We start from the raw sequence: 13,770 nt of genomic DNA on the forward strand, positions 1-13,770 counted from the left end.
TGTATACCGTAGAGTGGGATGCTTCTCATGTTGGTATCGGTAGTTTTCGGCTTGAATGTGTCCCGCCCGCATATCCGACATAGGACTGACTTTACAACAGTAGAAGTGTACTCCATATAGATTGGTTATATTAACCTGTTGACTGGGCCTGATATCTCTAGCTCGGTTTCATGTTAGCCTTTGGCCTATAATACAACGTCGGGTCTCTGTAGTCCTTGCCAAGCATCCTGGGAACGCCTGAGTGCATACCTGATATTATCTGACTGTGCTTGTTCGACGGACAGATGGGCCAACGGCGGAATGTCGGGCCTTTACACATGTTCCACCTATATGCCTCATGCCTCATGCCATTCCCTGCGGGTTTTACGAACAGGTGCTCCAAATCCCCGCAAGGGAGAATGGAGATATGACCGTGCAGCCCGAGTTTGGGCCTAGTGGACTCTATGTCCAATTAAACTGGTTATGCCTGGTCCGTGGTCTACATCGTCAAAGAGGTTCTCGTCAAGGTTAGGAAGGTCGATGTAGGTTTACCCAGAACGGGGACACTGCCATATCACGAGACCTGGTTAGGACAATTTCAAACAGTTTGATGCTCTCAATAGAAACATATAGAAAAGTTCGAGAAAAAGAGTGAAACCAGTAGAAAAGAGGAATGCGCAAGCTAAACGCTATTTGGACTAGTGGCCTGCCGAGTTTACAATCATATCCCCAGACTCGATGTACCGGGTACTTTGTTGTGTATTCCGTCATACACCAAAGTGCAAGTACCCGGTACCCACGTCACCCCTCCCGCTCTGGCCCGGTTTCTCTCTATCGTCATGGGCTCTTGCCTCGACTTAAATACCGAGAGCCAATTCCCTTCCTTGGTCAGACCACCTCTACATTCCGCTCTCTAGATCGTTAATTTCATTGCGCATCTCACACCCCTTCTCCAAACCAGAAGTACTCCCCGCTTTTCATCATGGCTAAGGTAAGATGATCGCGCCTCTCAAGACCCACCGACACTAACCGGACTGCAGATTACAGAGATCTTCTTCGATTGCGACAACACCTTGGTCCTCTCCGAGGAGCTGGCCTTCGAGGCCTGCGCCGACCTGGCCAATGAGATTCTGGAGGAATACAACATCCCCGATCGCTACACCGGCGACATGCTCATCAAGGACTTTGTCGGCCAAAACTTCCGCGGCATGATGGGCTCTCTGCAGACCAAGTACGGGTTTGAGATTGAGCCGACCGAGCTGGAGAGATACGTCAAGAAGGAGGAGGACAAGGTCATCGCCAAATTGGAAGCCAAGGCGAAGCCCTGCGTCGGCGCTTCTGAGCAGCTGGAGAAGCTGTACAACTCGAAGAAGTACGGTCTCGCGGTTGTTTCCTCTTCTGCCCTGCGTCGCGTGCGCGCCTCCATTGAGAAGGTCGGTCAGGCCAAGTTCTTTGATCACGACAAGGTCTTCAGTGCCGCAACCTCTCTTGAGAAGCCGACTTCCAAGCCCGACCCCGCTATTTACTTGCATGCTCTTGAGAAGGTTGGCAAGACTGCTGCTGAGACCATTGCCATCGAGGACAGCAAATCTGGTGCTCTCTCGGCCATTCGTGCTGGTATTCCCGTCATTGCCTATGTCGGTAGCTACAATGGCGAAGAGACACAGAAGGAGATGGCTGAGAAGTTGACTGAACTTGGCGCAATGAATGTCATGTGGCATTGGTCTGAGTTTGAGGACCGTGTTAAGGAGATTGAGACTGGATCTGTTGAGGTCCACTCGAGCCTTTGATTGTTCTGCTGGCACTCTTCCCACGCTCATGATTATGATAGCAAGCGTATGGTCGTTATGGAGCTTTTGTGTATTTGTGCTTTCTCTTCATGTGCTGGGTTCGTGGGTCTTTCACCTGTACTCTCAAGAGTATAGGCTCGATTTCTCAGCACCAAGTCCGAGCCCAGTTGTTTTTTACCTGGTGCATTTCTTTTAGTTCTTAATTGCATAAGTAACCTTGGCGCGCAATGATATCGAGGTGTTAATTCTTTGTTGAGGGTTCCTGTAGCTGAAATGTCAGTGCTTGCTTTCCTGGCGTTTGTAATCTCCAAATGCCATATATCCTGGTGTGATTATTTATTTCAAGTCGAAAAAAAGACAATAACATCAACAATATGATCAATCAACACAGATATCCCAAAAGTGCAGCGTTGGGAAGCAATGCATAACTAAATACCGATAAGAAAGATAAGGGCTCCAACCCCACCATCCCCTCCTCGACTCCGTATAAACATCAAAGCATAGTATAGGACGAATACACCTTCAATCTCACCATTTTGTTCATCCAGTAATCATGTCAGCTCCTTCACAGGCCAAATCCTATCATATCTCCAGCGGCCCATTGGTAAGTTACCGTTCCTCCGAAGCCCTCCGACGTCGCCCAAGTATACCCATCCAATCTATGTCCAGAGATAGACACAGCAAGATCAACCGTAGACGTGACATGATGCATTCTTTTTATTCGATACTTCACTAACATCCCTCCCAGGATCCCGGCGAAGCCCGCTGGACCCGAATGGTCAAGATAACATATTGCGACCCCCTTGGCGTTGAACGAACATGGGAATCAGCTGAGCGTACGGTAAGATTCGTCTTTTACTCGCAATCGTTTTTTTGATCCCCGTTTGCCGGTTTCTTTGGCGTGGCTAGGGTGTATACGTGCATGCATGAGACCCAGAGTAGGGTGTTGGCCTCTCCACGTTTCGAGGCTGCTGTGATATTCGTTTGCATGGCAGATCCCAGCCTCAGCTCCAGACATAGACACAGCCCCAGATCCACTCCGTTGGATTATGGATGGCTGCTTTGAATGGACAGCGCTGAGGCGCCCTCAACTGTTGCAAATGCATGCAACCAGGCGTTACCCGGGGTATCACAGCTGAAAGTATTGGTTGCCTGATGTTATAAAACTAGGCACCAAGCATGTTATTCGGTCCAGTTGTTAAATTGCGAAGTTCATGCCAAAGCAACCAATAAAAAACATACACACCAATGACCACTACACTACACTAACCCCCATATCTCTCAATTCATTGCTAATATTATCTCACACACAGACCCGCCCAGCCGGCATAGAACTTGACGGCGTTGGCATCGTCACAATCCTGAACAAAGAAACAGGCTCCGAACTACTTCTGCAAAAGCAATACAGGCCCCCAATTGACAAGGTCGTCATCGAAGTCCCGGCTGGCCTGATCGATGCTGGCGAGACGCCTGAGCAGTGTGCTGTTCGGGAGCTCCGCGAGGAGACAGGGTATGTTGGCGTGGCAGAGCAGATTAGTCCTGTGATGTACAATGGTATTGTATTCCCTTCATCTCTTGTTTGAGGTACATCTTATCGGTGCTGACATCCTCTTAGATCCCGGACTATGCAACACAAACTTGCACATGGTCCACGTCCGTGTCGACATGTCTCTTCCTGAGAACCAGAACCCCAAGCCCCAACTTGAGGAGAGTGAGTTTATTGAGTGCTTCACTGTTCCGCTCAGCTCGTTATTTGATGAGATGAAGAAGCTTGAGAAGGAGGGGTATGCCATTGATGCTCGGATTGGAACACTCGCCGAGGGAATTGAATTGGCGAAGAAGTATAAGTTGTAGAGTGGTAAATTTATGTCTTGGCCTCAGCTTCACCACCAGATATCAAACCATCATTTCAACAATACATACAGATGCACATCTAGAAGATAGAGAAACAAAATCAAATCTTCCCTTCCCCCTTCAACCCCAAATAAAGCGCCCAAGCAGCCAAAGTCTTCCCATCCCTAACACCCTCCTTCCACAAATCCCCAAGCTCAACAACTTTAAGCGTGATCTTCTCCCCCTCACCCCTTAATCCACTCAACTTCCCCTGCAAAGCCTCAATCTCCGACCTAGGCATACGCTTCTGACACAAAAACAACGGGATAAATTCATCACTACCCCCAGCAGAAGGATAAACAGCGCGCTGTAGTCGTTCTCCGTAATCTGGTTCTTGGCCCACCTGCAAAGCAAGCGCCGTCATATCAATTAGCTCGTTCTGCTCGACGAGTAGCCCGGTTTCTTCTTGGATTTCCTTTGCGGCGGCGCCGCCGAAGGTCCCGCTATCATCTAGCATTCCTGCTGGGATTTCCGGGAACGAGAGGGATCCTACTGGGATTCGGGGTTGGATTGTTAGAACTGCTTTCTTATCTTTTTCTGAGTCTTTTGGGAGGTCGTTTGGTTGGAGGATTAGCTATTGATAAAGTTAGAATATGCAACAAATAAATATGACAATGTCCTTTTTGGTTGATCATCGATGTGTCTTGTTTATCGGGTTGACTTACCAACATGCCAACACTCCCACCCCGCAAAAACACACTGCCGGGCAAAGTCTCGCCTTGGCCATTTGATACATCGGCCTTTAATTTGATGAAGCCTAGTCTGTTTCCGCCGAATCGGTCGACGGCTTGGATGTCGATTTTACGGAGCACGTATGGGTCCTTGTGGAATTCGTGCGAGGGGTGTTGTTGCCGGGATAGGGATTGTTGTAGTGTCGCGATCCAGATTTTGAAGGCTGGGAATGCGAGTAGATCTTTCTGGGTTAATTCTGGGATGCTGTTGACACGTAGGTCTGTGTCTGGGACTGTGAATGTGAACATGGCTTTGGTTGTGCCTCTCAAGCTTAGGCTGGGGCTGAGGTTGAGGTTGAGGTAGCGGTTGAGATTGGACCTGAGAGCGGGGCTGGGCTGTGTTGGTTTCAGGCGCAGGAGCGTATGTTGGAGTCGCTTCATTAATTAGGCTCTTGGATTCTTGGGTTCTTGGCTGGGTGCTGGGTGTTCAATTGGGTCAGTGGAGGTGTCGTGTTGTGTGAAGTTCATTGTTTTGGGGGCCCATGACGTCGTGCATCTGGGTATGGACCTCGCGACTTCATAAATCGCCAATGTTTACATGTAGACTATGCGCTTACAATGATTTTTTAAATATAAGTAGTATGTAATTTAATACTGTTGCTTCCCAGTAAGACGCTTAAATTAGGGCTACATGGAAACCCTGGGCAGATTTTGAATGAATTTTGAGGCCCATTGTACTATTCTGAAGGAGATTCTGATAAGGTTAAACTTTATCCATGATCCATGTGAAAACTGAGATAGAAAGACAGTAGAAAGAAAACTCATTACTAGGCTCGAAGAGGCGAATGTAAGCTATTCAGGGAAGAGTAGATCTAAGAAAAAGAACCGAAGTTTAGTCGACGCGTATGTATGTGTGTTGAGTGCTTCTTTGAATGCCACTTGCGGCATTTTCAATCACATACTGCACTTGAGGCAATAGCCACTCTACAAAGAGACTTTGTATTTAGTGTCCTCGCATCCCATGATGTCGCCGGTGGCCGTGTCTGCGGTGAGACGGTGTCGGGGTAGCAGACGACGATTGCGATGTCGAAGATGAGGTGGTGGTGGAGCTTGACGCGGTGTCTGGCTCAGCTGAAGAAGTAGGTGTATATTTGGCCGAGGAAGTAGAAGCTTTTCTACCTGAAGCTGACTTGGTTTTGCCAGCACCTAAGCTTATGGAACCGTTCGGACCGAAATTGAAACAATACGAGGACATCGGCGCTTTGATAACCTTTACAGAAGTAAGTGGTGGCTTCAAAGATTCATTCACTGTTTGATTGACATACCGCGACTGTCTTCTCCACCATGGGGTCTTCGGGTGTATCAACCTTCGCAACATCCACATTGAGGTTGACTCCAGCCTTCGGTTTGATGCAAGCCTTGGAGCCTAAATTGGTCAGAGAATATTTAAGGCTTTTCTTGAGCATCAACTTACCGCCAGCTGAGACATGAGCTCCAACATCAGATCGTTTATTAACATCGACTCCCAAGCCCTTGTCTAGAGGACGTTAGTACATTGCGTTCAGATTAAGGAGTTGACTTACCGGTGGAGACTGCTACATCGGCTCCGAGATAGGGTTTGAGATTGACACCGGCTTCAAAGCCCTGGTCTAGATGATGTTAGTAATTAGAATATATGCTGGCCCGGTCATACCTACCAAGAAATGATGCAGTGAGTTGAATTTGAGCTTTGGTGTAAACCTCAGCCTCAGCCTCGATCTTAGCATCGATAGTCACCGGCTGAGTCTCGACGTGAGGAGTCCACCCGCTAGCGGACACGTCCGGATCCAGAACATCAATTTCGAGCTCTGCAGAGTCCTTCAGAACAAGGGTCACTCCAGATGTAATGCCCGCGGAACCTTTGACAGAACCAATTTGATATCCAAAACTAAAGACAATTTCCGGGCCAAGGTCAAGAACACCCCCTGGGATTGAGATACCGTCCACGGGGATCTTTACGAGCTCGTGCTCGTCAGAGATTTCACTGGTCATGTTCCCACTCAGTCCTAAGCGTGGCGTGAAGCTTGCAGAGACGTCATTGGGTGAGAGTGTAAACGAGACGGACTCGGGAATTTCAAGGCGTGTCTTGATGTGGACACCAAAATTGAAGGATCCTTTGGTTTCACATCCTTCACATGAGATTTCCATGGAGACATCCTTGCCTGGGATAGGTATCGTCTTGCTGAGGGGGATTTTATGGTTGAAGCTCAGGGAAGCATCCTTGTCCCAGTCTCGTCTGGCTGTGGATGATCCCGGAGCCTTTCCCACCGTGATCTCGTAGTTACTGAAGAGCTTTTTCCATTCCGATGCCACACCACTCAGTTTCGCCTTCAGTGATGGCTTGTCGAACACAATTGATGAGACGACAAATGGCATCCTGTGAGGGTTCCAGCCACAATGATTCTTACCGGTCACAAGGATCAATTTACGATCATTGTCATCGTTGACCCACTGCCATCCACGCTGAGTGTATACAAACGCACGAGTGTCATCGAACTCCACGATCATGCCATTATCGGTACAGTTAACGGATTTCAGCAGATGTCGAAACTTTTCCATCGAGATGATGTTTGCTTCATCATCGCCCACGTCGACTGTAAGATTTGCCAGCGTCTTATGGCCATTCTGAGATCCTATTGTACAATGTGAGTTGTTGACTCGAAGAACTGGCTCTATTCAAAGGAAAGCCTACCGCTCCAATAGTAAGAGTCTTTGCTCAGTCGATCAAAAACAGAAAAGGCAGCATTTTCGTTTAATTGGTCTCTTTCGAGAAGGTGGTGGGCGGCATCTGGGGCATCGGTGTCTTCAAAAACCATAGACAAGCCTTGTTGGGCAAAAAGACACACGATCAGGCTGGATGACAACCAGAATCGCCGGATGTTCACCATCGTGAGTAAGAATATGAATGATACAGCGCTTTCTCAACTTCAGTCACTAGAGAGCCGCTAGTGATCTGATTTTCTTCGAGAAGTCATGTTGCGGCTCCCCGGATCCTTACTTATCTTGTGAAGGTGGCAGAGATCGTCGTCTTCAAACGGCGGAGGATTTTCTCAAGTGGATTTCACCCGATTCATAGCCATTCTTGGCGAGATCTAATCCCTAATTGTATAGCCAATAATAACGATCAATGCTTCAACGCTTGGCAGGGGCAGACGGCAAGACACGGCAACGTTCGTGTTCTGGTGGAGGATCCACCTTTTAGGGCTGTTCCTTCAGCGATCCTGCCCTTTTTTAAGATAACGAGCGATCTGTGATTGCTCATCATAATCTTAAAATTCGTATTGAGCCGCAAAAAATCCAACTGAACAGAGCTGGTTGTCGCGAAGCTCATATTATAACAGTGGTCATAAAGTCCCTTCACACCCCCACGTTTATGTGATCTGAATAGCTCCCCCAAAGCACTTGAAAATGGGTATAAAATAGGTGAAGGATGATATGAAGAAAGAGGAGCTTCATAAGAGCACAAATAATGCCTGAACTGGCACTCTCACTTCGAGGGACTTGTAAACAACTTGTCTAATACCTCATGGCACTTTGAACAGACTTATGACCCCTGTTGTATTTAGAAATGTGCACTTCTAAGTTTGTGTGATTATTTTAAGACCTCGTCATACCCCTAACCATTCATGGATTGAGTCAAAAAGGCAAAGCCCTAGTCTCGCTTTAGTCAACTCTACACCGATAACTTGTAGAAACTATCAGCGAGGTCGAATACTAAACAGCCTGGTATTACGCGTGCATGCTGTCACACACAGTACTTACATATTGGAACCCACGTCGCATAGACAGGTCGAGTTCATAGGTTGTCAAAGCTTACGTGTGGTCTATTCATTGAGTACTCTTCTGGTCCACCATGAAACAGAAATTGAGATCTACTTGTAGTAGTGCTGCCTCAATGGTCGGGATAACCTGGCCCGCTGAGTGCAGCTGTGAGCAAAGTACAACGTTGAATCCATAAAGCTACTCCTAATTAGTTATACGAGCACAGAGTCTTCGGAACACCTTTATTCTCTTCTGTTTCCTACCAAACAAAAAGCAAACGAGGATCCTCAGTAAGATAAACCGACCTTTAATCGTACCATTGGACTGAAAAAGGTCAGCGTCCATAGTGCTGTTTATACATATGGAAACTGACATCAGAACTTCCCTGCATTTTTCGTATTCTTCCATTCGGGTAAAGCTATTTTTTCTCGCAAATATTTTCATTGGGTATACCGTTTCAATTGGTATTCTTATCCGTTTCGTCTAAACATTGTGCCACTTGCTTCGTAGTAAGCTTCTTATCCGTGAATGTCAAGCTGATCGAGGCTTTGTTATCATACTGCTAAATTTCGTCATGTGCCTTTGCAATATACCTCCAATACTACTCTTCGTGTTCATCTTTGCCGAGCTCCTTGAAAGTATTTTGGACGATTTCGGCGGCTGGTGCATGATTGGCTTTCCATTCATTCTTCACTGCACGGAGCTTCTTGCGAATAATGTGGTCCTCGAGCAGTGGGTTATTTTTGGAGTCCATCTTGACAAGTCTGGGGAACGGATGTGATTCTAGGGCAGGTACCTATGTCTAGATCCATAGGTCCATAGATCCATGGATGACAATGTGATTATATAAGCCCAGTGTTCTTAGTCAAGTGACACTAGGTCCACCCGTGGACCCTAGTTTGGTATTTCCAATCGCTCAAAACTTCAAAGCAATTTGAGTCGACAAATATATTTTGCTACAAAGACAACCTAGTTTATTGTCCTCAGCAAAGCAGTGCTGTGTAGGATTCCAATGTGAGTTTTTTTAACACATGTTTCGAGCGTAGAGATACACTTGTCAGTCTAAGGATTGTTTCCTTCGCACTATTGAGATGTGAGTAATTAGAAAACCAAGATGACAGTAAGAATGAACAATCGAAACGTTGGGAGTCGAAAGAACCCCTTATCAACAGGGTCGCCTCATACTCCGGAGGTCACATTGACCATTCTCAACCATCCCTGTTCGAGCCAAGAGCACAGCATGCGGCCACCCACAATCAGATGCATACAGTCACAATCTCTCCAATCGCAGAATTCCCATAGCCGAGCACACCCCCCTGGAACAAACACAAGAAGCCGATCATGTACGTGGAACAAGGTGAAGACATTCACCCGGGTAAAAGGTTGGCGTTAACCCGCAGCGTTCCCCGCCTGCATACGCGCTAGCTCATACAAAACTGCAAGCTTATATATTGCCTAGACACCTGGACTTTTCTAGATGTCCAGGGTACCGCATTAGCCGACATATTGGGGGCTAGATCGACAATCATTCTCACCCGGGTAAGTGGGAATCACTTGCGCTTATCCGCTGTGGCTTTTCAATATCACCTCATCACTCCTTGCAGTGCGGGAGAGGCCTTTCTCTAAGTGGGTAGTTGCCTCGTTTCTAAAATGCGACCTGGGTGAATCCGTGAGCCCATTGATCCGGGCAGGGTTTGTTTCCCCCCCCTTTTTTTTGGGGGGTTTCGGTGTGAGGCTGGTTGACTTGGGGATCCTTGCTTTGTTTATATGGTTAGCTACTGAGACATTACGGGCGCTGATCAGGCATATGCTATATCCAACGTCATCGCGTTCCGCACTTTTAGCGTGCGGACAGTTTGTTTGCGGCTGATATTGAGTGTTTGCTATAGCCTATCCTAGGTCTGTGTCTGTGTCCACTTTCGTGTTAGGCTGGTACTATACGAATGCCAAAAAGGGCTGTTTCTGATCTTAATATAGGATACCAAGGGAGTACTGCATACAGTATAGGGGCATTTCTAGGCAGGATGAAATGATCAGCGCAGTACGCAGCACAGTAAAACCGAGTCGGAGGAATCATCTGAGCCCGGTATTCCGTCTGGCCATGTGGTCCAACGCTCGTGGATTTACCCCTTGGTAAACCCAGTACATTGGCCTGGGCCCCATTTGCATGTCAATCATGAGGCACATCACCGGATGGCCTGGAATGATATCTACTGGCAATTTCACCGATAATGGTTGTGTCTAGCCCCCTTGACGCCAATGAAACCCTTTCGTTAGCTCATAGTTGCCTCGATTTGGAAGCCGAAAAAGAAAAAGCCGTGCTAGATTGTCAATGCGAAGCAAATTTTCCACACAACTCCAGCTCCGCACAAAGCTCTTTGGTCGAAATCGCCATTTCTCGTGGTCAAAGCTGTAAAGCTTGCGAGAAAAAGAACCGGTGAAGTCGAGTTCGGTGGCCGCGGCCAAAGAGCGGTGACCACACTCAAAAATGGCTTCCTTGCGCGCGCTAGGACGGACTCCTTGGCCTATCCAAATCGGGTTGCATGTTTCTTTCTGTATGAAGATTTGGAATGGCTGGCCGTTGTTGGGTAGCTTGGTGGGTTCTATAAGGCGTTGGGCAGAGTGGAAAGTATAGGGTCAGCCGTTTCAAATAGATCAAACGAAGTCGTATTTATATAATCCAGATACTGGATCTATCAAAGAGGGTTAGCAACCAAAAAGTGAGGCTGTTCGGGATGTATAGTGTTATAGATCAGAATACAGTAGGGCGGCTATAGCAGCGCCAATCATCCAGAGGCGCCGTTATGACATTCCCTGCAAAATAAGGCAGTGGAACTCGGGAAAAAGGGGACTTACAGTATTAAGTACTAGAGCCAGGCATCCATGGCGATCGTCATCCTTTGAAGCACCCGGGTGCGATGGTTAGCAGGCGCCTGATCTTGCCTCCAATATATAAACTTCACTTGGTCCTCTCCCCCCCCCCCTTCCACGTCTAAGCCTGAACTTAGGTTCCACTTTTGGGTACCCATCGCATAGGAGATCACTGGCTGAGCTCAAATGTGTTGAAATGGTCAATACGCCACCGTGCAAGGAGAGGCGTTGGTCTCGGGGCGCCAAGGCCAGATTCTCGGAAGTTGTTCACACGTCACCCAGGTAAAGTAATCCCCCTCCCTGTTGCTTTCATCCAGCTCATTTTTGTAGATCAATCAAGAGGATATATTCTCAGGAGTTTGAGTCAATGACCAATCGGAGCTGCTGTTCAGACAGTCTTTCCCGACCGAGGGACAAGTGCACGGAGACATTCGGAAGCCCGCGAGCAATCAAAGGCTCACCGCGCGCCAGTGTAGCTCTCTCATCCAAACCACGTCGAGATAGCTTTCGCATTGTGAAAGAGAGACAGCGCTTGTCTGGGTCAGCTTCCCCGATAAACAAATTTGTGCCTCAGTATGTACAAGAAGCAAATATTGATCAAAACATTCAACCAAAACAAGACTTAACTCGCGACCATGCATCGCGTCCCGAGTTGGGAAGGTCCCAATCAGGTCCTACTTTTGTTCACAGTACAATGGCTGTCCAAGGGACCCACGATAACTCACAGCATCAGGCCCAGAGGGCTCTTGAGCATGATATGGGCAAGTCCGAAATGAAAGGTCACAATTCATACCCGGACTATGCGGCATTTGCGCAGGAAGCAAATCCGCAGATGATCAAGCAGTTGGAGACCAACCCCATTACCGAAGAGCATCTTACTCACGAAGTCAGAGCGATATATGATGGGCTCGTCAAAGTGGAGAAAAAGTGCATCGAAGTTATCAAATATCTTTCGCAGATGGGCTTAAGGACGGAATTATCACAGGATCAGTGGAGCACAGTCATCTCCCTGCACCGAATGCTCCTCCATGAGCATCACGATTTTTTCCTCGCTTCTCAACATCCTTCGGCCAGTCCGGCAGTGAAGCATCTCGCAGAAAAGTATGCTATGCCTGCACGTATGTGGCGATATGGGATCCATTCTTGCTTGGAACTGTTGCGCAAAAGACTGCCTGCCTCGCTAGATCATATGTTAGCCTTTATATACCTCTCATATTCGACAATGACACTCCTTCTGGAGAGTGTCCCGCATTTCAGGGGAACTTGGATCGAATGTTTAGGGGATCTAGCTAGGTACCGGATGGCTGTGGAGGACACAGATGTGACGGATCGCGATATCTGGGCAGGAGTCTCAAAGTATTGGTATAACCAAGATACTGATGCATGTCCTGAAACTGGTCGAATCCAGCACCACCTTGCTGTGCTTTCTCGTCCGGATACTTTGCAGCAGTTCTTTTACTACACGAAAGCGTTGATCAGTGTGCGCCCATTTGCAAATGCGCGGGTGAGCATAGCTCAGTTGTTCAATCCTATCTTGAGTGCACCGGCTGATAGACACACTCTGATCACTTCTTTTGTGGCTGCTCATGGTGCTCTTTTTATGCGCATGCCAGTTGAGCATTTTGTTGCTCGGTCGAAGTTCTTCCTTTCCAATCTGCGGCAGGAGGTTAGCCGGCTAGGCCGAGAGGGACAGCAAGGCGTCTTTATCACATCCTGTAATATCGCTGCGATTTTTCAGTATGGCGATAACGATGGAGTCTTTGCTACGGAGTTTACATTTGACGAAAACACCACAGCGGACGCGTATGCTATCTCAAGGCAGTGGGCATCTACGACTACGCCAATCGATCCAAACAACCACCAATATACCGATCTTGCATCTCAATTTGCATTCCGTGCGAGCTCTCTCGCTTTCCACACTTTGATCATCATCCTCGGTCAAGCCGGCGACCCAAACTTACACCCATCCGTACATGCCTCGATGGCATTTGTGTGGTGCCTGACACTCATCCCAGCGGCTATCCAACGACTCGAGCCGCTGGTTCCATGGACGATACTCGCAAACTACTTGAACACTTTACTACGGCCCGATATCAACATTGCAAAGATTGAAGATGAATCTTTCCCCCGAATTGAAGACACAACTTCTCAACAGCTACCGGAGGACTTTTTGATTAGAGGACAGACATGGAGCCGACTTTATTACCCGGGGAAATTCTTCGAGGAGACGGCTATAGAGGACGACAGACCGTTGATTGGGGAGCCGTCGACAATGCTCCCTAGAAGACACAGATGTTTGTGGCTTGGAGTGCGGATTGCAACTGTCTGTTTTGACTTGGGATGATTTATAGAACATTGTTTGCTGACCATGCCTTCATTTAGTTCTCTCGGTGGATGACATATGACCAGACTCGACTGTTCACGCCTACCAGACTGGCACATGAATTCGCGCCAATTGCTCAATCTACTGATCACCTCAGTGGAAATATTTACTTGGTACCTGGCCCTGTCAACCAGGAGATGGAGGGGGTTTGAAGTGTGGTCAGGGTGACCACGGCAATTTTGTTTAGATCCCCTGGGGATGTGAGCGTGTATGACATGGAACATGCACTCGGTGGGGATAAATGGCTGGTGGAATCCTGGTGATTTTTTTCCCCTTCTTGGATCAAGTGTTCAGGGAACCATCTTGAGCGCGTATTCCTCCCTGAGGTCCTTTCCGTACACGACACCCGAGAGTGGACCTTCTTTTTTGTTTTTGTTTTCTT

General features: G+C 47.8%; 5 protein-coding genes across 5 annotated transcripts; 3 read left to right on the top strand and 2 right to left on the bottom strand.

Moving 5' to 3' along the window:
• Positions 1 to 961: 961 nt before the first annotated feature.
• N7508_002077 (HAD family hydrolase) lies at positions 962 to 1,769 on the top strand (the record flags this gene model as incomplete). Its single annotated transcript, XM_058460143.1, has 2 exons — positions 962 to 970; positions 1,020 to 1,769. 2 exons carry the CDS (start codon positions 962 to 964, stop codon positions 1,767 to 1,769), a joined length of 759 nt encoding a protein of 252 aa, XP_058323675.1.
• Positions 1,770 to 2,322: 553 nt separating this feature from the next.
• N7508_002078 (MutT/nudix family protein) lies at positions 2,323 to 3,623 on the top strand (the record flags this gene model as incomplete). The annotated part of the gene is made up of 4 exons (XM_058460144.1): positions 2,323 to 2,373; positions 2,518 to 2,610; positions 3,083 to 3,323; positions 3,385 to 3,623. 4 exons carry the CDS (start codon positions 2,323 to 2,325, stop codon positions 3,621 to 3,623), a joined length of 624 nt encoding a protein of 207 aa, XP_058323676.1.
• Positions 3,624 to 3,723: 100 nt separating this feature from the next.
• Positions 3,724 to 4,774, bottom strand: N7508_002079 (putative NUDIX family hydrolase; the record flags this gene model as incomplete). The annotated part of the gene is made up of 2 exons (XM_058460145.1): positions 3,724 to 4,236; positions 4,328 to 4,774. 2 exons carry the CDS (start codon positions 4,772 to 4,774, stop codon positions 3,724 to 3,726), a joined length of 960 nt encoding a protein of 319 aa, XP_058323677.1.
• A 562-nt stretch (positions 4,775 to 5,336) lies between these two features.
• Positions 5,337 to 7,260, bottom strand: N7508_002080 (uncharacterized protein; the record flags this gene model as incomplete). Its single annotated transcript, XM_058460146.1, has 6 exons — positions 5,337 to 5,603; positions 5,659 to 5,759; positions 5,808 to 5,870; positions 5,917 to 5,982; positions 6,031 to 7,005; positions 7,065 to 7,260. 6 exons carry the CDS (start codon positions 7,258 to 7,260, stop codon positions 5,337 to 5,339), a joined length of 1,668 nt encoding a protein of 555 aa, XP_058323678.1.
• A 4,439-nt stretch (positions 7,261 to 11,699) lies between these two features.
• N7508_002081 (uncharacterized protein) lies at positions 11,700 to 13,540 on the top strand (the record flags this gene model as incomplete). The annotated part of the gene is made up of 2 exons (XM_058460147.1): positions 11,700 to 13,328; positions 13,388 to 13,540. 2 exons carry the CDS (start codon positions 11,700 to 11,702, stop codon positions 13,538 to 13,540), a joined length of 1,782 nt encoding a protein of 593 aa, XP_058323679.1.
• Positions 13,541 to 13,770: the final 230 nt, after the last annotated feature.

This window comes from Penicillium antarcticum, assembly GCF_028974205.1.
Source record: "Penicillium antarcticum strain IBT 31339 chromosome Unknown utg000002l_segment0_segment0, whole genome shotgun sequence".
Taxonomy (NCBI): Eukaryota; Fungi; Ascomycota; class Eurotiomycetes; order Eurotiales; family Aspergillaceae; genus Penicillium; species Penicillium antarcticum.